The sequence below is a fragment of the Nomascus leucogenys genome, chromosome 4 (assembly GCF_006542625.1).
Source record: "Nomascus leucogenys isolate Asia chromosome 4, Asia_NLE_v1, whole genome shotgun sequence".
NCBI classification, from domain to species: Eukaryota; Metazoa; Chordata; class Mammalia; order Primates; family Hylobatidae; genus Nomascus; species Nomascus leucogenys.
In genome coordinates this window covers 100,375,179-100,400,417 of record NC_044384.1, presented here as the reverse complement: position 1 = coordinate 100,400,417, position 25,239 = coordinate 100,375,179, and the positions used below count along the sequence as shown (strand labels likewise).

General features: G+C 44.4%; 1 protein-coding gene across 5 annotated transcripts in view; it reads left to right on the top strand.

The window, feature by feature from the left end:
- The window catches only part of DOCK3 (dedicator of cytokinesis 3), a 653,304-nt gene that overhangs the window by 586,597 nt on the left and 41,468 nt on the right, over positions 1–25,239 (top strand). For all 5 annotated transcript variants that reach the window (XM_030811683.1, XM_030811684.1, XM_030811682.1 and 2 more), the window contains exons 33-38: positions 12,017–12,102; positions 14,866–14,892; positions 15,023–15,118; positions 20,197–20,257; positions 20,772–20,865; positions 23,079–23,227. In XM_030811683.1, the coding sequence (XP_030667543.1) occupies positions 12,017–12,102; positions 14,866–14,892; positions 15,023–15,118; positions 20,197–20,257; positions 20,772–20,865; positions 23,079–23,227 (513 nt within the window). The remainder of the gene's footprint in view (positions 1–12,016; positions 12,103–14,865; positions 14,893–15,022; positions 15,119–20,196; positions 20,258–20,771; positions 20,866–23,078; positions 23,228–25,239) is intronic.

The following is a 25,239-nucleotide window of genomic DNA, read 5'->3' as shown; positions in this document are numbered from 1 at the left end:
AGCACTTTGGGAGGCCAAGACAGGCGGATCATTTGAGATCAAGAATTTGAGAGCAGCCTGGCCAACACACTGAAACCCCATCTCTACTAAAAACATAAAAATTAGCCAGGTGTGGTGGCAGGTGCCTGTAATCCCAGCTACTTAGGAGGCTGAGGCAGGAGAATTGTTTGAACCTGGGAAAGGGAGGTTGCAGTGAGCTGAGGTCGCACCACTGCACACCAGTCTGGGCAACAGAGCAAGACTCTGTCTCAAAAAAATTTATATATATATATATGTATATATATATATATATATATATATGTATATATCAAATTGGGAAGAATTGATGTCTTAATAGTCCATGGAAACAGTATATCTTTCCATTTATTTAGGTGTTCTTTTATTTCTTTCATCAGTGTTTTGTATACAGATCTTACACATATGTTATTTAATTTATATGTATTTCCTGTTTTTTGGTGCTCTTCTAAATAATTCCATGCAACTGAATGATGTTGATTCTTTGAAGAGGTTTTAGACTCCCTTTATTGTCAAGTATGCAGCATTTCAAAAAATTGTTCTACATGAACTTGAAAACAATGGGTATTCTGTGGGTGAGGGAGTAAAATTTATGTTTATCTAGTAGCTCAAGCTCCTTAATTATATTGTTTGAACTTCTGTAGCCTTACTAATGCTTTGCTACTTGATCCATTGGTTTTAAGAAAGTTCAATTAAAATGTTCCACTTTGTTTATATAAATAAATAAATGATTGCAATTTTTAAATTTTGTTTTATTTTTGTTTCTAGGATATAGAAATTCAACTGATTTTTATATATTAACATTATATCCTGTGTCCTCGCTAAACTTACTTATTCTGGAAGCTTTTTTGCAGATTCCTTGGGATTTTCTATTTAGACAATCATGTCACCTGAGAATAGAGAGTTTTATTTCTTCCTTTCTACTCTATATATCTCTTATTTTTCTTGCCATATCACATCAGCCAGGACCTCCAGGATGATGTTAAATAAGAGCAATGAGAAACTTGCTTTGTTCTTAGGAGAAGGTATTCACCAGTGTCTTTACCAGTGAATATGATACTATCCTTATGTGCTTCTCCTATTAAACAAATAAATAAATATGATACTAGCTCTAAGTTTTTATAGATTCTTTTTATCATGGGTAAATAGTATTTAAGATAAATCAATTTGGGAGTGTGTAGCTCTAATGCCTCCAGGTCTTTGGGAAATAATAACTTCAAACAAAAAAGGAACTGTTACTTTTCTGTATTGTCACAACTTGTGCCTTCTAAATGTGCAAAATGCACAACACCTGATTAAAAAAAAAAAAAAAAACTGTTACCAAGAAGTGGATGACATTGCAGAGCTGCACTGTGGGTCATCTGAGTCAGCTGAAAATGGGGCTGGGTTGCATTCCACCATCACTAACACTGACCAGCCTAAAAATACTTTTTCTAATTATAGAACAATATTTATTTAATGTAGAAAAATTTAAAATGCAATAGTGGGCCAGGCGTGGTGGCTCACACTGGTAATCCCAGCACTTTGGGAGGCCGAGGCAGGTGGATCACAAGGTCAAGAGATCCAGACCATCCTGGCCAACATGGTGAAACCCTGTCTCTACTAAAACTACAAAAATTAGCTGGGCATGGTGGTGTGTGCCTGCAGTCCCAGCTACTTAAGAGGCTGAGGCAGGATAATCGCTTGAACCTGGGAGGTGGAGTTTGTAGTGAGCCAAGATTGCACCACTGCACTTCACCCTGGTGACAGAGCGAGACGCCATCTCAAAAAAAAACAATAGCTGTAACGAAAAATTTTAACCCATAATCCTACCATTGTTAGGAACTTGGAGAGGAGGCAGTTTATGTCTTTTTTAGACTTTTTCTTCTCAATACATAGGCTTTTCTTAACTTAGAAAATGAAATTGTTAGAGGGCTGGCAAGATGGCCGAATAGGAACATCTCTGGTCTGCAGCTCCCAAGATCAACACAGGAGGCGGGTGATTGCTGCATTTCCAGCTGAGGTACCCAGCTCATCTCATTGGGACTGGTTGAGCAGTGGGTGCAGCCCACAGAGGGTGAGCCAAAGCAGGGTGGGGCGTCACCTCTCCCAGGAAGCACAGGGGGTCGGGGAATTCCCTTCCCTAGCCAAGGGAAGCCATGAGGGACTGTGAACTGTGCAATCTGGCCCAGATACTGCACTTTCCCCATGGTCTTCACCACCCACACACCAGGAGATTCCCTCCAGTGCCTACGCCACCAGGGCCCTGGGTTTCAAGCACAAAACTGGGTGGCCATTTGGGCAGACACCAAGCTAGCTGCAGGACTTTGTTTGTTTTGTTTTGTTTTGTTTTCCATATCCCAGGGCACCTGGAACGCCAGTGAGACAGAACCCTTCACTCCCCTGGAAAGGGGGCTAAAGCCAGGGAGCCAAGGGGTCTGGCTCGGTGCCTCCCACCCCCACGAAGCCCAGCAAGCTAAGATCCACTGGCTTGAAATTCTCGCTGCCAGCACAGCAGTCCAAGGTCGACCTGCGATGCTCGAGCTTGGTTGGAAGAGGGGCTTCTGCCATTGCTGAGGCTTGAGTAGGCGGTTTTACCCTCACGGTGGAAACAAAGCCACCAGGAAGTTCGAACTGGGTGGAGCTCACCACAGCTCAGCAAGGCCACTGCAGCCAGACTGCCTCTCTAGATTCCTCCTCTCTGGGCAGGGCATCTCTGAAAAAAAGGCAGCAGCCCCAGTCAGGGGCTTATAGATAAAACCCCCATCTCCCTGGGACAGAGCACCTGGGGGAAGGGGTAGCTGTGGGCACAGCTTCAGCAGACTTAAACATCCCTGCCTGATGGCTCTGAAGAGAGCAGCGAATCTCCCACCATAGTGTTTGAGCTCTGCTAAGGGTCAGACTGCCTCCTCAAGTGGTTCCCTTACCCTCGTGTCTCTTGACTGGGAGACGTCTCCCAGTAGGGGCCAACAGATACCTCATACAGGAGAGTTCTGGCTGGCATCTGGTGGGTGCCCTTCTGGGATGAAGCTTCCAGAGGAATAAACAGGCAGCAATCTTTGCTGTTCTGCAGCCTCCACTGGTGATACCCAGGCAAACAGGGTCTGGAGTGGACGTCCAGCGAACTCCAGCAGACCTGCAGCAGAGGGGCCTGACAGTTAGAAGAAAAACTAACAAACAGAAAGGAATAGCATCAACGTCAACAAAAAGGACATCCACACAGAGACCTCATCTGAAGGTCACGAATATCAAAGACCAACGGTAGATAAATCCATGAAGATGGAGAGAAAACACTGCAAAAAGGATGAAAACTCCAAAAACCAGAATGCCTCTTCTCCTCCAGAGGATCACAACTCTTAGCCAGCAAGGGAACAAACCTGGACGGAAAATGAATTTGACAAATTGACAGAAGTAGGCTTCAGAAGGTGGGTAATAACAAACTCCTCCAAGCTAAAGGAGCATGTTCTAACCCAATGCAAGGAAGCCAAGAACCTTGAAAAAGGTGAGACGAATTGCTAACTGGAATAACCAGTTTAGAGAAGAACATAAATGACCTGATGGAGCTGAAAAACACAGCACGAGAACTTTTTGAAGCATACACAAGTATCAATAGCCAAATCAATCACGTGGAAGAAAGGATATCAGAGATTGAAGATCAACTTAATGAAATATAGCGTGAAGAGAAGATTAGAGAAAAAAGAATGAAAAGGAATGAACAAAGCCTCCAAGAAATATGGGACTATGTGAAAAGACCAAACGTATGTTTGATTGGTGTACCTGAAAGTGACAGGGAGAATGGAACCAAGTTGGAAAACACTCTTCAGGATATTATCCAGGAGAACTTCCCCAACCTAGCAAGACAGGCCAACATTCAAATTCAGGAAATACAGAGAACACCACAAAGATACTCCTCGAGAAGAGCAACCCCAAGACACATAATCGTCAGAATCACCAAGATTGAAATGAAGGAAACTATGTTAAGGGCAGCCAGAGAGAAAGGTCAGGTTACCCACAAGGGGAAGCCCATCATACTAACAGTGGATCTCTCTGCAGAAACCCTACAAGCCAGAAAAGCTAGAAGAGAGTAGGGGCCAATATTCAACATTCTTTTGTTTTTGTTTTTGTTTTTTGTGTTTTTTGTTTTGTTTTGAGATGGAGTCTTGCTTGGTCGCCCAGGCTGGAGTGCAGTGGTGCAATCTCAGCTCACTGCAAGTTCCACCTCCTGGGTTCATGCCATTCTCCTGCCGCAGCCTCCAGAGAAGCTGGGACTACAGGTGCCCGCCACTATGCCCAGCTAATTTTTTTGTATTTTTAGCAGAGATGGGGTTTCACCATGTTAGCCAGGATGGTCTCGATCTCCTGACCTCATGATCTGCCCACCTCAGCCTCCCAAAGTGCTGGGATTACAGGCATGAGCCACCATGACCAGCCAACATTCTTAAAGAAAAGAATTTTCAAGAATTTCATATCCAGCCAAGCTTCATAAGCAAAGAAGAAATAAAATCCTTTACAGACAAGCACATGTGGAGAGATTTTGTCACCACCAGGCCTGCCTTACAAGAGTTCCTGAAGGAAGCACTAAATATGGAAAGGAGTAACCGGTACCAGCCACTGCAAAAACATACCAAATTGTAAAGACCATCAACACTATGAAGAAACTGCATCAACTAACAGGCAAAATAACTAGCTAGCATCATAATGGCAGGATCAAATTCACACATAACAATATTAACCTTAAATGTAAATGGGCTAAATGCCCCATTTAAAAGACACAGACTGGCAAATTGAATAAAGAGTCAAGACCCATCGGTGTGCTGTATTCAGGAGTCCCATCTCACATGCAAAGACACACATAGGCTCAAAATAGAGGCATGGAGGAATATTTACCAAGCAAACGGAAAGCAAAAAAAAAAAAAAAAAAAAAGCAGGGGTTGCAATCCTAGTATCTGATAAAACAGACTTTAAACCAACAAAGACCAAAAGAGACAAAGAACTGCATTACATAATGGTAAAGAGATCAGTGCAACAAGAAGCACTAAGAGACAAAGAAGTGCATTACATAATGGTAAAGAGATGAATGCAACAAGAAGCACTAATGATCCTAAATATATATGCACCCAATACAGGAGCACCCAGAATCATAAAGCAAATTCTTAGAGAACTACAAAGAGACCTGGACTCCCACACAATAATAGTGGGAGTCTTTAACACCCCACTGTCTATATTAGACAGATTAACAAGACAGAAAATTAACAAGGATATCCAGGACTTGAACTCAGCTCGGGACAAGCAGACCTAGTAGACATCTACAGAACTCTCCACCCCAAATCAACAGAATATACATTCTTCTCAGCACCACACTGCACATATTCTAAAATTGACCACATAATTGGAAGTAAAACACTCCTTGGCAAATGCAAGAGAATGGAAATCATAACAAACAGTCTCTCAGACCACAGATTAAGAAACTTACCCAAAACCGCACAACTACATGGAAACTGAACAACCTGCTCCTGAGTGACTACTAGGTTAATAACGAAATGAAGGCAGAAATAAAGATGTGCTTTGAAACCGATGAGAACAAAGACACAACGTACCAGAATCTCTGGGACATATTTAAAGGAGTGTGTAGAGGGAAATTTATAGTACTAAATGCCCACAAGATAAAGCAGGAAAGATCTAAAATTGACACTCTAACATCACAATTAAAAGAACTAGAGAAGCAAGAGCAAACAAATTCAAAAGCTAGCAGAAGACAAGAAATAACTAAGATCAGAGCAGAACTGAAGGAGATAGAGACACACAAAAACCCTTCAAGAAATCAGTGAATCCAGGAGCTGGTTTTTTGAAAAGATCAACAAAATAGAACAATAAGAGCTATTTATGACAAACCCACAGCCAGTATCATAACTGAATGGCCAAAAACTGGAAGCATTCCCTTTGAAAACCAGCATAAGACATAGATGCCCTCTCACCACTCCTATTCAACATAGTATTGGAAGTTCTGGCCAGGGCAATCAGGCAAGATAAAGAAATAAAGGGTATTCAAATAGGAAGAGAGGAAGTCAAATTTTCTCTGTTTGCAGATGACATGATTGTGTATTTAGAAAACCCCATTGTCTCAGCCCAAAATCTCCTTAAGCTGATAAGCAACTTCAGCAAAGTCTCAAGATACAAAATCAATGTACAAAAATCACAAGCATTCCTATACACCAATAACAGACAAACAGAGAGCCAAATCAGGAGTGAACTTCCATTCACACTTGCTACAAAGAGAATAAAATACCTAGGAATACAAATTACAAGGGATGTGAAGGACCCCTTGAAGGAGAACTACAAACCACTGCTCAAGGAAATAAGAGAGGATACAAATAAATGGAAAAACATTCCATTCTCATGGATAGGAAGAATCAATATCATGAAATGGCCGTACTGCCCAAACTAATTTATAGATTCTATGCTATCTCCATCAAGCTATCATTGACTTTCTTCACAGAATTAGAAAAAAAACTACTTTAAATTTCATATGGAACCAAAAAAGAGCCTGCATAGCCAAGATAATCTTAGGCAAAAAGAACAAGGCTGGAGGCATCACGCTACCTGACTTCAAACTATACTACAAGGCTACAGTAACCAAAACAGCATGGTACTGGTACCAAAACAGGTATATAGACCAATGGAACCGAACAGAGGCCTCAGAAATAACAACATGCATCTACAACCATCTGATCTTTGACAAACCTGACAAAAACAAGCAATGAGGAAAGGATTCCCTATTTAATAAATGGTGCTGGGAAAACTGGCTAGCCATATGCAGAAAGCTGAAACTGGACCCCTTCCTTACACCTTATACAGATATTACCTTAACGTGGATTAAAGACTTTAAATGTAAGACATAAAACCTTAAAAACCCTAGAAGAAAACCTAGGCAATGCCATTCAGGACCTAGGCATGGGCAAAGACTTCATGACTAAAACACCAAAAGCAATAGCAACAAAAGCCAGAATTGACAAATGGGATCTAATTAAACTAAAGAGCTTCTGCACAGCAAAAGAAACTATCATCAGAGCGAACAGGCAACCTACAGAATAGGAGAAAATTTTTGCTATCTATCCATCTGACAAAGGGCTAACATCCAAAATCTACAAAGAACTTAAACAAATTTACAAGAAAAAAAAAACCCTATCAAAAAGTGAGCAAAGAAGATGAACAGACACTTCTCAAAATAAGACATTTATGTGGCCAACCAACATATGTAATGAAAGCTGATCATCACTGGTCATTAGAGAAATGCAAATCAAAACCACAATGAGATACCATCTCACACCAGTTAGAATGACAATCATTAAAAAATCAGGAAACAACAGATGCTGGAGAGGATGTGGAGAAATAGGAACATTTTTACACTGTTGGTGGGAGTGTAAATTACTTCAACCATTGTGGAAGACAGTGTGGCAATTCCTCAAGGATCTAGAAGCAGAAATACCATTTGACCCAGCAATCACATTACTGGCTATATACCCAAAGGATTATAAATCATTCTACTATAAAGACACATGCACATGTATGTTTACTGTGGCACTATTCACAATAGCAAAGACTTGGAACCAACCCAAATGCCCATCAATGATAGGTTGGATAAAGAAAATGTGACACATACACACCATGGAATACTATGCAGCCATAAAAAGGATGAGTTCATGTCCTTTGCAGGGACATGTATGAAGCTGGAAACCATCATTCTCAGCAAACTAATAAAAGAACAGAAAACCAAACACTGCATGTTCTCACTCATAAGTGGGAGCTGAACAATGAGAACACATGGACACAGGGAGGAGAACATCACACACCAGGGCCTGTCAGGGGATGGGGGCTAGGGGAGGGATAGCATTAGAAGAAATACCTAATGTAGATGACAGGTTAATGGGTGCAGCAAACCACCATGGCACAGGCATGCCTATGTAACAAAACTGCCCGTTCTGCACATGTACCCCAGAACCTAAAGTATTCAAAAAAAAAGGCCAAAAAAATGAAATTGTTGTTATATATTGGTTTGCAATATCCCTTTTTTGGTAGCAACTTGTCATGACTACCTCTTCATGTGAATTAATGCTCCCCTATACTACCCTGTCAGTTTAGAGGCTATATGGTATTCCATTGTATGGCTGGACTGTAATGTATTTTGTTAAGCTCCTAATTTTATTTTTTTAATTTTTTTTTTTTTTGAGACGGAGTCTCGCTCTGTCACCCAGGCTGAAGTGCAGAGGCACGATCTCAGCTCACTGCAACCTCTGCCTCCCGGGTTCAAGTGATTCTCCTGCCTCAGCCTCCTGAGTAGCTGGGATTATAGGTGCATGCCACCACACCCAGCTAATTTTTGTAGTTTTAGTAGAAACTGGGTTTCTACTAAAACTACAAAACTACTAGCCTGTTGGTCAGGCTGGTCTCGAGCTCCTGACCTCATGATCTGCCCACCTGGGCCCCCCAAAATGCTGGGATTACAGGCATGAGCCCCCATGCCTGACATGTTTTTTTGTTTTTTTTTTTTTTTTTTGAGACGGAGTTTCCCTCTTGTTGCCCAGGCTGGAGTGCAATGGCATGATCTTGGCTCACTGCAACCTCCTCCTCCCAGGTTCAAGCAATTCTTCTGCCTCAGCCTCCCAAGTAGCTGGGATTACAGGCGTGTGCCACCATGCCCAGCTAATTTCTTTTTGTATTTTTAGTAGAGATGGGGTTTCACCATGTTGGTCAGGCTAGTCTCAAACTCCTAACCTCATGTGATCCACCTGCCTCCATCTCCCAAAGTGCTGGGATTACAGGCATGACCCACCTCTCCCAGCCCCTAATTTTAGCAACTCAGGTTCATTCCAAATTTTTGTTGTTAATATTGCAAAAAATATTTATTCTCAGTTTCTTAGGTAAATTTCTCAACCTGTAATCACTAGATCAAAGAGTCAGAAACCTTTCTTAAGTTTTTATAGCACAATTTTTTGAAATCCAGACTACCTTTTCTGTGTATGTTCCATCTAAGCAATTACCATGCTGAGCCGTGTCAGCTGTCATACCTGCCTCCTCTGCCAGATGATGGGCTCTTAGGGATCAGGATTATTTCTTGTGCATTTTTATATCTCAGAACCCACCATGGTGCCTGGGACGTGGTAGGCTTATAGAGATGAAAATCAAAACTAGCATTTATTGAGTACTTCCCAAGATCCAGGGCACAGTGACACCAAAGAGGAATGTTACCACCATTCCTATTTCACAAATGTAGAAACTTGGGCTTAGAGAGGTAAATATCAGAACTATGCAGCTCATTATATCACAGGACAAATATTTGTTGAATGAAGATGTCACTTCAGGAATATTGTTTCTGTGGAATAAAAGTAACTGCAAACTTGATGGTACATAGTATGTTTGAAGAACTTATTATTTTGTTTGACTTAGAGATGTTGATTTTGCATGCATTGATATTCAGTGTCCCATGTTTTAGATTTCTAGATTTCTCCTGATAACTTCTCCTTTATGAGCGCTGTAGGGGTGATTAAGTAATGTCCCCCATATCCTTCCATCACCAGCTTTTTTTTTTTTTTTTTTTTTTTTTGAGATGGAGTCTCACTCTGTTGCCCAGGCTGGAATGCAGTGGCACGATCTCGGCTCACTGCAACCTCCACCTCCTGGGTTCAAGTGATTCTCCTGCCTCAGCCTCCGGAGTAGCTGGGATTATAGGCAGGTGCCACCACGCCTGGCTAATTTTTTTGTATTTTTAGTAGAGATGGAGTTTCACCATGTTGGTCAGGCTGGTCTCAAACTCCTGACCTCAGGTGATCTGCCCGCCTCAGCCTTCCAAAGTGCTGGGATTACAGGCGTGAGCCACCACACCCAGCCTCATCACCAGCTTCTTTGCCTAATACAAAGTTCAAAACACTTGAATAGGTATCAGAAGCACGTGGAAGACTCATTAACGCACAGCTTGTGTGCTCCCACCCTGAGTTTCTGATCCAGCAAACTAGAGGAGGCCTGAGAATTTTAATTTCTAACAAGATCTCTGGTAAAACTGCTGCTGCTGGCCCAGAGACCCATTTTGAGAAACATTTAGTTTCCAGTGGACTGTTGTACCCTGTTTACACTGTTGTACTCTCTGCTGCTCTAGGTCCCCTCCCCACATTTTTGCTCTGTTCTGAAGGCACAATCTACCTATACCACAATGTGTGAAGAGAGATCCCTTGTTATAATCAGGCCCATCTCTTGGGGGCCTTTTAGCCAGCAGGTTGACCCAGTGAGGCAAGAAAAGCTCTGAAGTGGGACTGATCCACCTTGACTTCTAGATGCAGCTCTACCTGTCTTGACATAACCCCAGGCAAGTCCCTGCTTATGCCTCTTCTCTACACAGAGAGTGAGACGGCTTCAATCCCTAAGGACCCCAGGTCTCAGACTTTCTGTTTCTTCTCAAATGTATATTCAAGCAACTCACTCATCCCTGCCCTGGCCATGTAGCAGACCACTATTAAAAAAAAAAAAAGGCTATATTTATTGATCTGTCCTCATTTTCTGGTCATCAGACTTCAGAGGCCCTAATTGCCTTCACTGAATTTACTAATTCAGTTATTCTTTTATTATTTCTTAGCCTTAGGATTCTTTGCTCTCTGTATAGTGAGAAAGGCTTCTGTTTATAGTACATTATTTCATGCAGCCATACCGTGGCTTTTTTGTTTATATGAAATAATAAATAATATCACAGTACCACAGTTTAAAGGTTAACAAAGGGGTTGAGCGTGGTGGCTCACGCCTGTGAGTGCCTCCTCACTTTGGGAGGCTGAGGCAGTTGGATCATCTGAGGTCAGGAATTCAATACCAGCCTGGACAACATGGTGAAACCCCATCTCTACTAAAAATACAAAAATCAGCTGGGCATGGTGATGCGTGCTTGTAATCCCAGCTACTCAGGAGGCTGAGGCAGGAGAATCGCTTGAACCTGGGAGGTGGAGGTTGCAGTGAGCCGAGATCGCGCCTGTGCACTCCAGCCTGACATAGTGAGACTCCATCTCAAAATAAATAAAGGTTAATAAAAGGTTAAAACAATTTTATATCATATCACTTACAACCCGTTTCTCACCTCAGAGTAAATCCAGTGAGACCTATTAGAAAAGTGGCTGAGATCAGGATAAATAGCCCATGCATCTGAGGCTTAATACCTAGGTGATGGGTTGATAGGTGCAGCAGACCACCATGGCACATGCTTACCCACGTAACAAACCTGGCACAGGTACCAATAAACAATCAAACAATCAAGCACAGGTATCCCCTGAACTTTAAATTAAATTTTAAAAAAAGAAAAGTGACTGAGTACTGCTGAATGCCCTTGCAAATCCATGGGGTAGGAACAAATATAGTCTTGCTCCTTATGATTTAGGTATCCAATAACAAATGCAGGGACCCAGTGATGGTCCAGTGATAGGAACAGCAGCCTCAAGGGCTCTAGGTTCTGTGGGTACAAACAGTGGAGCCTGTTATCCTGAAGGAAATTCTCTGGAGGAAACACTCAAATCTCATTCAGCTCCATTTAATGCCAGTCATTAGAGTGAGGACAAGCTCCCCAGAAAGCATCCTTTTTGACTGGCTGACTACAGGGTAAAGTTCTAACCAAATATATTTTATGCATACAAATTCTTTTGAATTAATGTTTTTAAAGGGGGAAAAAAACATCTGAAAAAGGCCTCTTTTGAATCCAAAATACTTTTCTCTGTAGGGAATCCTTGCCTTTTGCCTTTAGATTGGAAAGAGCACCTGAGACTTTTAAGTCCTATCTCTTTTTCAAACCACTAGGGTGGGAGGCCTTCTTGATTTGGGGAGGCAGAGTGGTTTCTTGGTGCTATAGGTAAGATACTATCTTCCCTGGGATTTCTTTGGAGCAAGGACAGGATCCGGAAGTAGTTTCCCACCATCCTCACCCACCACAGGAACTGGATTGCCCATTCTTCTTCTGAGGTCATCTCAGGTTTATGAAGTCTCTGCTTCCTTCTAGGTGGAGGCCGAGTTGATTGACAAGCTGGACAGCATGGTGTCAGAAGGGAAAGGTGACGAGAGCTACAGGGAGCTCTTCAGCCTACTGTAAGCTGCTCCAGTCCCAGGCACACCACACTGGGGGATGGGATGAAGTGGGCCAATGAAAAGTAGAGGTTGCAACTGCACTGGCAGGCTTTAGAGGTTGGTTATCAAGAGAGACCTGGGTTGTTCCTGATGGTAGCAATGCACAACTTCTGTCAACAAGAAACCAAGCTCTTTCAGGGAGTCCCATGGTTGACTGAAAAGATAGAAAACAGGTAATCTCTGAGCTCCTAGATTTGCTGACAGGAAGAGGATCATTGTATGTCTTCATAACATGCACTGCATCTGGATGGGGGGCAGACGGTTCATGGAGACTCAGTTCTGGGCTCAGTGCTGGCATTTCAAGGTGGGGGATAAATCCCCCTTTGAGAGACAGGTTCCTGTTTGCTCTGCTTTGTAAGGTAGTACAATCATCTTGAAAAACATTGCAGTGAGCTCTTGAAGAAGCTGCAACACTCTTTCCAGGCCAGTTTTCACGTTTGTGGAATGAGATGGTTGTACTGAATGATGTCAGGGTTCTTCTGGGTCCTCCATTCCATGGTTTCTGGCTTGAGTTGATGGAGGCCAAGAGACCTGAAGAGAGACTCAGGGGAACTATGGCCCTCGCAAGTAGATAGTGATGTTGCTATTTTATCTTCCTAAAAAATGAAATCTTAAGATATTTACAGCTCTAGAATACCCTCCCCATCTTACTTATTTCCAACTTTGAGATGTTCTTTGTTTTAGTACCATTTTGAAGACAAACCTCTAGCATATTTTTTCAGGAATAATACTATCCATTTGCTTAGAATTTTCCAGTGTGCAAAATGTATTGGCATTTCTTACCTTATTTGATCCTCACAACATACCTGCAAGGTGTGCAGAGTAGAAATTATCTTCCCTCCCACTTGAGAGATAAAGAACTGGGCTCAGGGAAGTGCCAGCATGCACTCAGTTGGATGATCAGTAACAGGCAGCTCTGGAAGGAGGGCCCAGATCTTCTAATTTCAAAATGGGAGAGTCTTTCCGCTATACCATGCCCATTTTGTTTCTTGAGGAGTCATGAGGTAAAATGTAAATTTATTTTAAATTTAAGTAATTATAATTTGTGAAAATGAATCCATACTTTAGTATTTCTTTTTTAGCCGAAGATTTGTCTAATTGTGGAAACAAGGCAGTGTTCCTTGGCCACTAACAAATGACTACTACAAAGGAAAAAATACAAAAATAATCTGCAATTACTAATTACCTGACCAAATCATGTTTATAAGCTCTTTTAAAATCAGTCTAAGAACTGAGAATCACTGATAACATGGAGCATCATTTTCCAATTTGTGTTTTTGGAAGATGTTTGTAGGTATGCTAAAAAAAAAAGTAAATCATGGGTAAATTAGTTTAGAAAAAATTCAGCTAAGCAAAATTGAACAAGCCTGTTTATTGTAGGACTTCTCAAAGCCTTTGTTATGCAAAAGGATATGAGCTGGGTGCAGTGGTATGCACCTGTAATCCCAGCTACTTGGGAGTCTAAGGTGGGAGGATTGCTTGAGCCCAGAAGTTCGAGACTATCCTGAGCAACATAGCAGGACCCCATCTCAAAAAAAAAAAAGGATATGAAAAATCTCCAAAAGGAGGGTATAGTGATCAGCATTTTCCATGCTTGTGTGCTCACAGAACATTTCCACCTGTCCTCTAGGACAGAGACCTCTGTAGAACACAATTGAAAAATGCTGGTACATTTCTCAACCGATAAAGCCACAGAAGTCAGATTCAGTGTTCTTACCTTCTCTAACAACAGGAGTCACCTGGAAAACCCTCACTTTCTCAGAAGCCTGGCCTAGGCAGTATGCTCTGTGCAAGGAGACAGTCATCATTGTAGCAGCAGCATTAACAGCAGTCAGGCTGTGGGTTTGAGTCCTCAGTGCTAGACCCCTAGCTGGGTCTGCCACCCCAGGTGACTCTTATGACCTTAGAGAGCAAGGAACAGTGTGGAAAGGAATCAGGAATAGGATTGTATGGAGTGAAGGATGGACCTGGGCTCATCACTGGAACAAGCAGAATGAGTTCAAGTCATTGTCCCTTAGGAAAGACCTGTGGGATGGCAGAGGATCTCAGAAGCCAGGCTTTTGGAGAAGCCAGGGGCTGCCCTGAGGTACCAGAAGCATGGGGTTGTCAAGTAAGAAAAAAACCTGGGCATTTAGCTCCTGGCTGTGGCACATTTTGCTTGGGAGCATTCCCTGTGACAGTAGGATGGCCAAGTATAGCTCCTGGACTTGCTCACTTTCCCTCATGCTGGGGCCCCAGGACTAGTGGGATCTTTCCCTTAGTTTCCATGAAGATGATGGGTTTAGGCTGGGTGTGGTGGCTCATGCCCATAATCCAAGCACTTTGGGAGGCCGAGGCAGGAGAATCGCTTGAGGCTAGGAGTTCAAGGCCAGACTGGGCAACATAGCAAGACCCCATCTTAAAAAAGAAAAATTAAAATTTTGAAAAACAGACCTTGGTGAGGATGGCTCTGGGCAGTGATAAAGACAATCAGCCATTGGCAAAGTCAGCCTTATCCCTCAGTGGGCTCTTGTTCAACTACTTCAGAACAGACCTCAACTACTCTTTCAGAACAGAACAGAAGTGAGTTACAGTGTAGGCCTAAGGTGGCTGGAGCCGAGCCCCTCCCTCCCCCCACCTCAGTGGCATCCTTAGGAACTTGTACATGGAAATCGAAGATGTGTTTTCATTTGTTGCTGCCAGTTCAGTAACCTTCTTGTCTTTGCTTTCTGCTGCATGGAGTAGAACCCAGCTCTTTGGGCCCTACCCCAGGTAAGACTGCAGTGTGGTAAGTCTGCTGTCTCCAGATCCATCACAGCCTCCATGGGCTCTTGGACTTCACTCTTATGCCCAGGAGAAGGCTCATGAATTGTGTTTGCTTTCTCCACCCCTCCACCAATAGCCTGCTGGAGAAGGTTGAACAAGAAACATGGCGCGAAACCGGCATTTCCTTTGTGACCTCAGTCACCCGCCTCATGGAACGTCTTCTTGACTACAGGTATCTTCTCAGCCACCTGCTCACCTCTTCCCTTGTCAGGATACTCTCTCTAGCAAGGGAATCCCCCTGACCTGAAAACTGAGACCATGTGCCCTTCATGGGGAGGACTGTTGTGATATTGGGTGCCATCACCAGTCAATAGGAATCTGCTGATGACCAAGGAGAGACAGAGACAGAGACTTTTCCCAGGGGTAGGCTAGGTCCTCCTGGGATTCCCCACTAAAATGTGGACACATGTACCCAGGAGGGAGCTCGGGGACATGTAGTCATCTGGCCTTCCATCTAGAAGGGTCAAGGTTCAGAGGAATGGGCACAGCAAGAGGGAAGAGTAAAGCTCTCTCCAGAGCAGGGCAGGGAACAGTTGTAGGTCCTTAGTGCAGACCCTCCTCAGAACCATATGGCAGATGAGCATAGAAGTATCACCTGGAGGACTTGAAGTTGGCTTTTCCAGGGACTAGGGACCCCACTTTTCAATGCCTATATTCTTTATCTAAAATCTATTTATTTCTGTCCCCTGGTCATGGCCAGAATAGATTAGAGGAAACAGCCTGTGAGCTCAGAGATCTTCATATTATGTTCAGTCTGGGAGTTCATGTGGAATAAGAATTTTTTTTTTTTTTTTTTTTTGGAGATAGTCTTGCTTTGTCACCCAGACTGGAGGGCAATCATGGCTTACTGCAGCCTCGAAGTCCTAGGCTCAAGCGATCCTCCCACCTCAGCCTCCTGAGTAGCTGGGGCTACAAGCCCAAGCCACCATGCCCAGCTAATTTTTTGTTTTTTGTTTTTGTAGAGACAAGTTCCCACTATGTTGCCCAGGCTGGTCTCAAATTCCTGGGCTCAAGTGATCCTCTCATCTCGACCTCCCAAAATGCTGAGATTACAGGCCTGAGCTGCTGCGCCCAGCCAGAATTAGAATTTCTTAATGAAAGTTTGCCTTCTCAGTTGTATCATGGCTTTTGAATTGGTCCAAACATGACAATGAAACCACAACTGCAGGCTTAATCATTCTCTCAGCAGGGTTCAGGTGATGGCTGAAGGTGCCTTTTGGGAGCCTGGAGGAAGGTGAGGAGAAATGATAAATGAAACCCAGCTCCAAGCAATAGTTGCCTTCTCTGTGCTATAAGCTGTGCAAATGCCAAATGAGGGGAGCATTTTCAGCTCACGGATCAGGAAATGGGAGAGTTAAGCCTGGTTCCAGTTGCTGCTGAAGTAGAAGATGCTGCTATGCAAAAGATTCAGGTGTCCAATGCACTGGCCTGGAAATGGAAATGGAATTGCTGAGAAATGTGCTCATGTCTTAAGCATCCCCCCCATTCTGTAGCACAGCTATGCTTGTGCGAACTTTAGCCCATTTTTCCTGGGCCTTTTGAGTTCAAAGCTGGCCTTGGGGCCCCTTTTACAGCAGGAGACTTCTTTGTTCACACCAGGTTTGTAGCTTCTCCTGCAGCTGCAATTAGACAGGGAAGAGAGGTGGGCAAAGCGCTGCACCTCCCCCTTTCCAAAACATTTTCTAAAGTTTGGCTTTATTCACCATGGCCTAACGAAGGAGCATAAAATAATTTCTTAGGCTCCAAGGCCTTGTTCTAGCCGCCTGTTTGATTTCTTTAGCTGCCTTCTACAAGCAGCTCAAACTCATGCCCAAAACCAACTTCATTCTCTATTTCTTGTCTCGGTGGTAGTATCTACAAAAAGCCCAAAGTCTTTAATATGGCATCACTGGCCTTTGCTCACTTCTCCAGACCAATCTTCTGCTAGTCCCCAGTACTCATGCCCTACACCCCAGCCTCCCAGTGTTGCTCCTTGCTAACATGAAAGGAAACAGCATAATGTTGATGATGGCACCGGTCTATTGAAAATCTACCACATGAGTGCTCTACATACGTTTTATCTAATCCCATAAGCATCCTCATTCTTTTTATCCATGAGGAGACAACTAAAGTATACATATGTAATAAACCTGCAGGTTGTGCACATGTACCCTAGAACTTAAAGTATAATAAAAAAAGAAAAAGAAAAAAAAAAGAATAAGTACAACAGCTAGGATTTAAACTCAGATCTAGCTGACTCAAGAACCATGCCCTATCTCTGTGTCCATGTTGTCACCACTTAACCACTTGTATTTTCCCTTCAGGCTTCTCTGTATACTGTGTTCTCTCCCAAGAGTGGTCTTCCAACTCACCTCTATTAAGGAAGCTTTCCCAAGCCAGGAGCTTACCTTTCCGTGCACACATTGAATGATGATCATTTGTCATCTTTCTGTCTTACCTTACAAAAGAGGACCAGCTCCTTGAGGATAGGAACCTTGTCCTTATCTCCCTGTTCCCCTGTATGGGGGCCAGCTCCTGGCAGGTGCATAGTAAATAATGAGTGATAAACTTGTTGGAAAGACCATGCAGGAACCAAGCAACTCTTTGCCTCTACCTCAATGCAGTTAGTTCAAGAACTTACTAAGAAAAGAGTTGTTGGCCAGGCACGGTGGCACATGCCTGTAATCCCAGCACTGTGGGAGACCAAGGCAGGCAAATTGCTTAAGCTCAGGAGTTCGAGACCAGCCTGGGCAATATGGCAAAACCCTATCTCTATGAAAAATTGGAAAAGTAGCCAGGCGTGGTGGCATGCACCTGTGGTCCCAGCTACTTTGGAGGCTGAGGTGGGCAAATCACTTTAGCCGGGGAGGTCGAGGATGCAGTGAGCTGAGATTGCACCACTGAACTCCAGCCTGGGCGACAAAATGAGACCCTGTCTCAGAAAAAGAAAATAGTTGTTGATATGACTCAAGGGAAGGACATCAAACAAAAAGGAAAAAATAATTGTTCAAAGTTTTAAAATATATACATTGATTAAACAAATAATCAATAGATTGTACTCTAGAATTACCTGAACCTGTTATGTAAGACTCAATTTTAGACTGGCAAAACTGTAGACACTCAGGGGAATACCTCTTCAACTTTTATATCAGTGTCTTTAACTTTTGTGTGAATCTGACACTCTGTGTCAGACATGAAGATTCTCGCTGGTAGTAACTATATTTCCCAGGTTAGGAAGCAGAGCCCTGGAAGGGTTTTGTGTGTGTGTGTGCCTGGAACAGACAGGGACAGAGCTAGAGTTGCCAAGCCCTTGTGGCTCAAAGTGGAACCTCTACCTGGAACAGGCAACTGAGAGCTATGAAGCCTGCCTTTCCCAGGCCCCTCAGGTTGCAATGAGGGCTGCCTGGTCACTGATGTAGTCCCCAGCCAGCCCACTACCCAGGTGAGCTGGATGCTTCAGAAGCCTCTTTCTGGAGTCTTCCCTGCTCACCCTTCAGAGAAAGAGCAAGAGGAAAGCAACAGCTGCACCTAAGTCAGACTTTAAAAGGCATCCACCATGAAGTAGCCACACACAAGTGATGCAGAGCTGCACAAAAAAAGAGTCTGCTGTCAGCAGTGCAGAGGAGAAGCAGTCATAGAGCACAGAAGTGTGTAGGATGCCCTTGGTATCACAGTGTTGAGGCCAGTTCCTTTCTGTTTAAGGGACTTAGCTATGAAGTTCTGGTTATGGCCAAACAAGTTAATCCTTGGTAAATGTTTCAGATGCTTTATAGAAAATATAAATCACTAAATGCCAAAGTGGCTAGGTAAGATCTCACTGCCCTTCATGGGGCCAACTTACTGGGGAGACAGATGCCTTCTACTATTGTGTGGGTTGCTTGGAACAACTTGGCCATCTGACCTCAGGCTCACTCCTCGAAAAGTCAAGCAGTTTCCTGGCCCTGCTAGCACTAAAGGGACAGGTTCTGCAGAGGGATGTTCAGGACCCTCATGTCTGGCTACATAGGAACCAAATATCTTATGTGGTGAATGTGCTGATAGGTCAAACCCCCCTAGAAAGGAGGGCCTTAGTTCCAAACCTCACAAACCTGTCAACTCTGACAGGAGACTTCCACAGGAAGGACATTTGGCTTTGCAGAATACCATGAGAGGAGTATGGATTTTCAACATCCTTTTCTTTCAAAGAAGTCATCCCGATGTTCTTCCTCTGCATGATGGGAAGGTGGGGAGAACTGGGTTTGTCAAATGACCATCCAGAGGCTCAGTGACTTGGCCTAGGGACCCTGACTCCCAGCTATACTGCTCTTCACTGGCCCTGTGCCTGTCAGTGGAGCAAAGCCAAAGACACTCTCCAACCTGACCCTAGAAATCTGTATAAACCCCTTTCTGCAGCTTTTCCCCAGAACTGCTAATACACAGCTACACAAGAAACTAGATCTTCTCCATAGCAGTGTGGGCTGCTATGGAAGGAGACACATCAGGCAGATGGCACTCTGGCTGGCATAGGAGACGTCTTGCTGGATTCACCAGTCTGGTTCTCATTCTCCTTCATCTCCTTGTGCCAGGCTTCTGCTCCTTTCCAGAGGAGCTTGGCTTTGACCAACCCTCTCCCTATCTTGGAAAAATCCATTCTCAGTGTTCCTATTTTCCTGTCTCTCACAGGCCATCCCTGACCCCTCCTACACCCAGACCCTGCTAGGTATGAATGCAGCTCAGTCCTGGCTGATGCTTTAAGCATGAGACCTGCTGCTTCTGGTGATAAATGGCTCCAAACACTAGTACACAGGAAGGAAACCGTAGGGAGAAATGTCAACTAGGTGGTGAACATGTACAGGGCCCTGAAGCTAGGGCCCTGAAGTGGAGGGTCTTGGCTTCTATTCAGCACTCCCACAAAATGAAACCTGCCCTTTAAGGAGAATTCTGTGCCTCCCTTTTTGGGAAGTTGAGGATTTGGCCTTCCACTTAATTCATACACCCTTTTGTGCCAAGGACATTGGTAGGTGCCACTTAATACCCTGATGTAACTCTGGGCTCTCTCTGTGCTCTGCCACCAGAATAAGGGGCTCAGTTGAACAGAGATCTTTGAGCCCTGAGAATGGTTCCAAAGCTAAAGGAGCTCACAGTAGAGTCCTTATCTATGGAAGCAGTTCCTGTTGGAGGCCATCTCAATCTGGGATTTGGTCATACTAATGCCCCAGTGATAGTACAGTTCTGTGTGTTGTCTCAAGGCCCCATTTCATATCTGGTGCTCATCTGTGCTGTCTCTTCCAGGGACTGCATGAAAGGAGAGGAAACAGAGAATAAGAAGATCGGCTGCACTGTTAACCTGATGGTGAGAGGACATGGGCCCTGACTTCTCTCTGCCTACTGAAATGGTTTCTGTCCTGCACTGATTGGCTTGGCCCTTCTAGAATACATGGCCGTAGGCCTAAGGGTTTGAATCAGGACATCAGCCCTGTTACTGGTATCTTAGAGGCCTGCACTTCCCCAAACACATTCCTACTTGGGGAAGGAATGAAATGAGCTTCTCTTTGGAAAGAACTCTAGCCTGGCCTCTTGGCAAGGACCCACTAAACCTGACATACCCCAATTCACAGTCAACCCTGACTCCTGATCTGCCCTGATGCTTTTCCTCTTAACACTACCCAGGGCTCCCATAGACCTGCCAGTGGTTCCACCCATAGCAGGTGTTCCTTCTGGCTGGTGCTTTCTCCTTCTGGTGCTGTCTGCCTCCAGGGCCTGCCCTCCCCCTCCTGCCCGGCACACCCACGGCTTTGGCCAGCTGCCCAGAGCTTGGCTATGGCTTCCCCAGGTAGTTGACAGGTATTTCCTTCTCTTTATTATAGAATTTTTACAAATCTGAGATTAACAAGGAAGAAATGTATATCCGCTACATCCATAAGCTTTGTGACATGCACTTGCAGGCCGAAAACTACACAGGTAAGTGGGGAGAAGAGAGAGCCATGCCTGACCATGAGGACAAACTGAAGGGATTTGTGCAATAGGCAGAGAAAGGCTTCAGGCTGGTGCCTGCCAGATCTCAGCAGAATGTTGGGGCTTATGCTATCCCCTCACCTCACTCATTTCCCTCAACTCCTGTGTGGCACATGGTAGACAGCAGGCGAAACTTCCACTTGTGCCTTTGTGCCATGTCCTCCACTACTTGAGGCTGTTTCACTCTTCTTCCCTCCTATCCACCCCTCTGAAGTCTCAAGGGTGACCTCCAAATTCTGGTGCACCAGGTTCAGAGCATCCTGAGCTCACTGTCACTCCTTATGAACAGAGAGCCTTTTTTAGGACTTTCAAAGCTGGAGCTAAGGTTATAACAAAGGAATATCCCCCTAACCCTGGAACTTCCAGAACTCACTAGCAGACCTTCCTTGCAGGCTAGGCTCTTCAGACCCTGCAACTGCATAGCAGCCTCACATTGTGCACCCAGTGTAGAGTATGAAGAATGTTCATCTGACTTCTCGACAGGCCAGACAGGGCTCCTTTCATTGTATCTACAATTTAATCCAATATCAAGGCCTTTTCTAACTAGAACAAATTTTAAAGCATTTCAAAGTGGCTGTCACATCTGTTTACTGAGAACCACACTGAATCAGGGGATTGCGTGCATGCACATGTGTCCTATCTGATTGACTTAGGCCATCGCTCCCTTCAAAGAGCCATTTTCTCCACTGTGGTGACCAGCCATTATGTCTTAGCTCTTAGGCGATAGGACTTGAATTTGTGTGACAGACCAGGAAATTTAAGCTATCCTTGTCTGCAAACACTATTGCAATTCGGTAGATTTGTAGAAACAGAGAATCCTCCTTCTTTATCTCTAGCCGTTAGAGAGTGTTTGGCATAGATGGTATCTTATCTGATAGCACAGCTTGGCAAGAATTAAATCTAAAATGACTGAGCTTTGAATCTTAAATTCAGCTGGCTAATAAAATAAAATGACTGGGCTGAGTCTACCATTCTCTGCATCCACTCGCACCCATGATCCCAGCAACCCTCCGAGAGGGCAGTGAAGAGAAAGACTTTGATAAATGTTATGTATCAGTAGAAGCATTTGCTAAACTCCTAGGGAACTGGGCCATGACTGAGAGGCTGGGTCAGGGATTTTAATAGAGAAAGAGTGCTAAGCCTTGTCTCTGATGGCTCAGGGAATGACATCTGAAAAGAATATAGACAAGGAAGAAAAAGACGTTCCATGGTTTCCTAAGCTCCAGAGGGAGGCCCTGAGTTCCACAGGGCTTGTCCCTAGAGAGAAAAGGCTTCCTGATCCCGTGAGGAGGCGTGTACATTCCTTGGCAGGAAGTTCCAGTGGCAAGGGCACAGGCAAAGAGGCAAGGATGAGGAGGAGCCTAAAGAGTGGACACAGGCAAGTGGGCCTAGCTAAAACTGGAAGTGGGTCAATAAATGGTTAGAAATGAGATTCTTCAAAGTCATGGGGAGTAGATTTGAGTAGGGCCTTGAAAGCCAGGCAGAAGCACAGAAGCTAGAACTAATTAACTTGCCAGTAGGAGATGCCCACTAAAAATGAACAAATAGAACAGAAGAGAGAAAACTGTGTAATGAGGCCCCTGAGCCGTGGCTGTGATTCAGTATGACTCATCCCTTGGAATGTAGGGAGCCATGGTATTTCACTGCTGTTGTTTTACATAACCTTCTCTAATTGCTCCACACATAAGAGTAAGATGTTGCCAGGCCTTCACTCTGGGTCTAGTATCAATTTAGGTTCCTTTGGTAATGGAGCCCTAAGAGCCAGTTCTGAGAAGTTTGGAAAGGAAGCTGTAGTCAGTTGAGCAAAAAGGAACCCAAGAGCTCTCTCTGATGTGTCAACGTCTCCCAAAGCAAGGCAACCTGTGCACAGATTTTTGGGTAGCTGAACCATTCTTTATTAATCTGGAGGCCGGAACAGGTGACCAGGCCATGGAAGGAAGGTGTCTACCAGAATATTTGGCTCCTTCATGCTGTGGACAAGGGTTATTGGCTTGCTGCTGAGCAGCCCTACTGTTTCATCTTTGGTATCCAGTGTCCCTGACCTGGGCTGCACATGACTTGCACTGGCATTCTGCCCAGCATACTCCTCTGACACCAGGCTGCTCCTGGGCCCCTGAGCAAGGGAAGCCCCTGGACCTCCGTGCCGTCTGTCCCCACAGAGGCCGCATTTACCCTGCTGCTTTACTGTGAGCTGCTGCAGTGGGAGGACCGGCCACTACGGGAATTCCTCCACTACCCATCGCAGACAGAGTGGCAGCGGAAGGAGGGACTGTGCCGGAAGATCATTCACTACTTCAACAAAGGCAAGGTACGCATCATTAGGCAAGCCCTTTAGCCCTTCAGCTTCTGCTGTGATGCATGGCATCTTGACACCATAGGGTTAACAGCAGCTGCAGGGGTTAGTGTGTGGGGTGGTGAATGGGTGGGTGCCTATCTATGTGCCTAAGATGTGGAGGCAGCATGATTTTCTCTGAGGGAGAAAAAGACAACAGCCTAATTCTGTGGCTTGAAAGCCATATCCAGATTGTAGGTGTTAGAGACTACCCCACGTACCAGCTTTGCATATCTATAAATACGAATGCTTCTACAGCAGGGGCTTCTGGAACCCTGTTTGTTTTTATTGGATTTACTTAAAGAACTGATACGGCTTTCTAATCTGCTGCCATATAAAATATGAGTGGTAGAAATGAATGGATTTTAACCACAGCCAAAGGAGTCCTAAACTGGTATGTGTTCTTTTCTTAGATTTCCCTTCCCTACAGCACAGCCTGGGCTCCTCTCATATTGGGGTTATTTTCCATCAAACTACTTTCTATGGGATAGGCAGCGTTGTCAGCACTGGTTTAGGCTTCCTTGGGACTTCCCAGCCATTCTCCTCCCATCTCTGGGAGAGCTCTACATGGGGCCCTCTGACTACCTACTGTTAGATGTGGCCCTTGTGCTGGAAAAACTTGTTGAAGCCGTTTTCTCATTACTAAGCTTTGAGCACATTTTAAAGCTGAAATAGGGTCATTCATGGAATTATAGTAGCTGAGCCCCTGACTCAAATGGAAATTGTTTTTTGAGATGAGTTTTTTCATCAAAAAGAAAGATTTAAACATTAATGGCTTTTGCCTATAAATCAGAAAACATTCTTCAGTTTTACATAACATGGGGGACTTCTGTGTTTGTCAAAAATATTCACTCAGAAAACATTTCCCCATACAGAGAATGCACTGGTAAGCAAGAACCTTTCCAAAAGCACAGAAACTCTTATGTAACCTAGCCCAGAAAGGATGCCCATGCACAGCTCTCAGCCAGCCCATGCGACTGATCCACAATGCTGACCCAAAGCCTCTGGTCCTTGCTGATCCAGGGCCTGACACAGAGCCCCTCACGTGCAGTTTTAGGCCTATTTTCCTGGCACCTGGCTAACCTGGAGCTGCCCCTCACCCACATACCCAGCAAGCCCTCCTAGCTCACAGGGAATGACATAAGCATGGTGTGAGTACGCATGTGTGCTTCTAGTGCATTCATTCTCATTTCTTTCCATGGGCACAGAGTACAGAGTGGAGAGTTATCCTAATCTGACTGAGTCTACCCGTGGGATGCATGAGCATTGATGGTCCCCTCTTCATCCCACATTATAGTAATGCATAGAAAAGCTGGATTAAACTTTAACATGGACTAGGGAGTAAAACACAAAGTGTGCTTGAGTACTGTAGATGGACAAGAAGGAGAGAAGGACTAGGAGACTCCATAGGCCACTTTCTCAGGAATCTCCTCACTTCTCCTGCAATCCTGCCTTTGCCCTGAATTGCTGGAGGACCAGAGTCTATGCTGAGTAGAGACCACTCAGTGAGCCCTCTCATGAGCTCATCCTCGAAGGGGCAGTTGTCAGACCCACTGTCTTAGGCTCACACGGAAGGCCTACCTTGTCTGTTCCTGTGCCTCAGCTCCTGATGAAACTATTAGGTGAGATTAACCAGTCCTTCTTGAAAATATTCTGGGTTTTCAAGAAGAAAACCATGGTTCTAGAAAAGCAAAACCCAGATGCTATGGGAAAAAAATGCTCCTGTGGGGCAGGGATGCTTGGCACCAAGAGAAAAGCCACCTTGGCAACAAGAGAAGGGTAAAGAAAGAAAGGAGGAGCAGGTAATGAGTTTCTAGCTCTCAACACTGCCAGCACACCCTGCCTCACAAGGCAAGCCCCTTCTGGCTTTTCTTCCAGACACTACCCCCAAGAGCTGCCCCGTAGGGACTGCTCGTTAGGTGATGATGGCGCCATGTACAGCTAAAGATACCCTGCCTGCTGACAGTAGCTTCCAGTGAAACAAATGT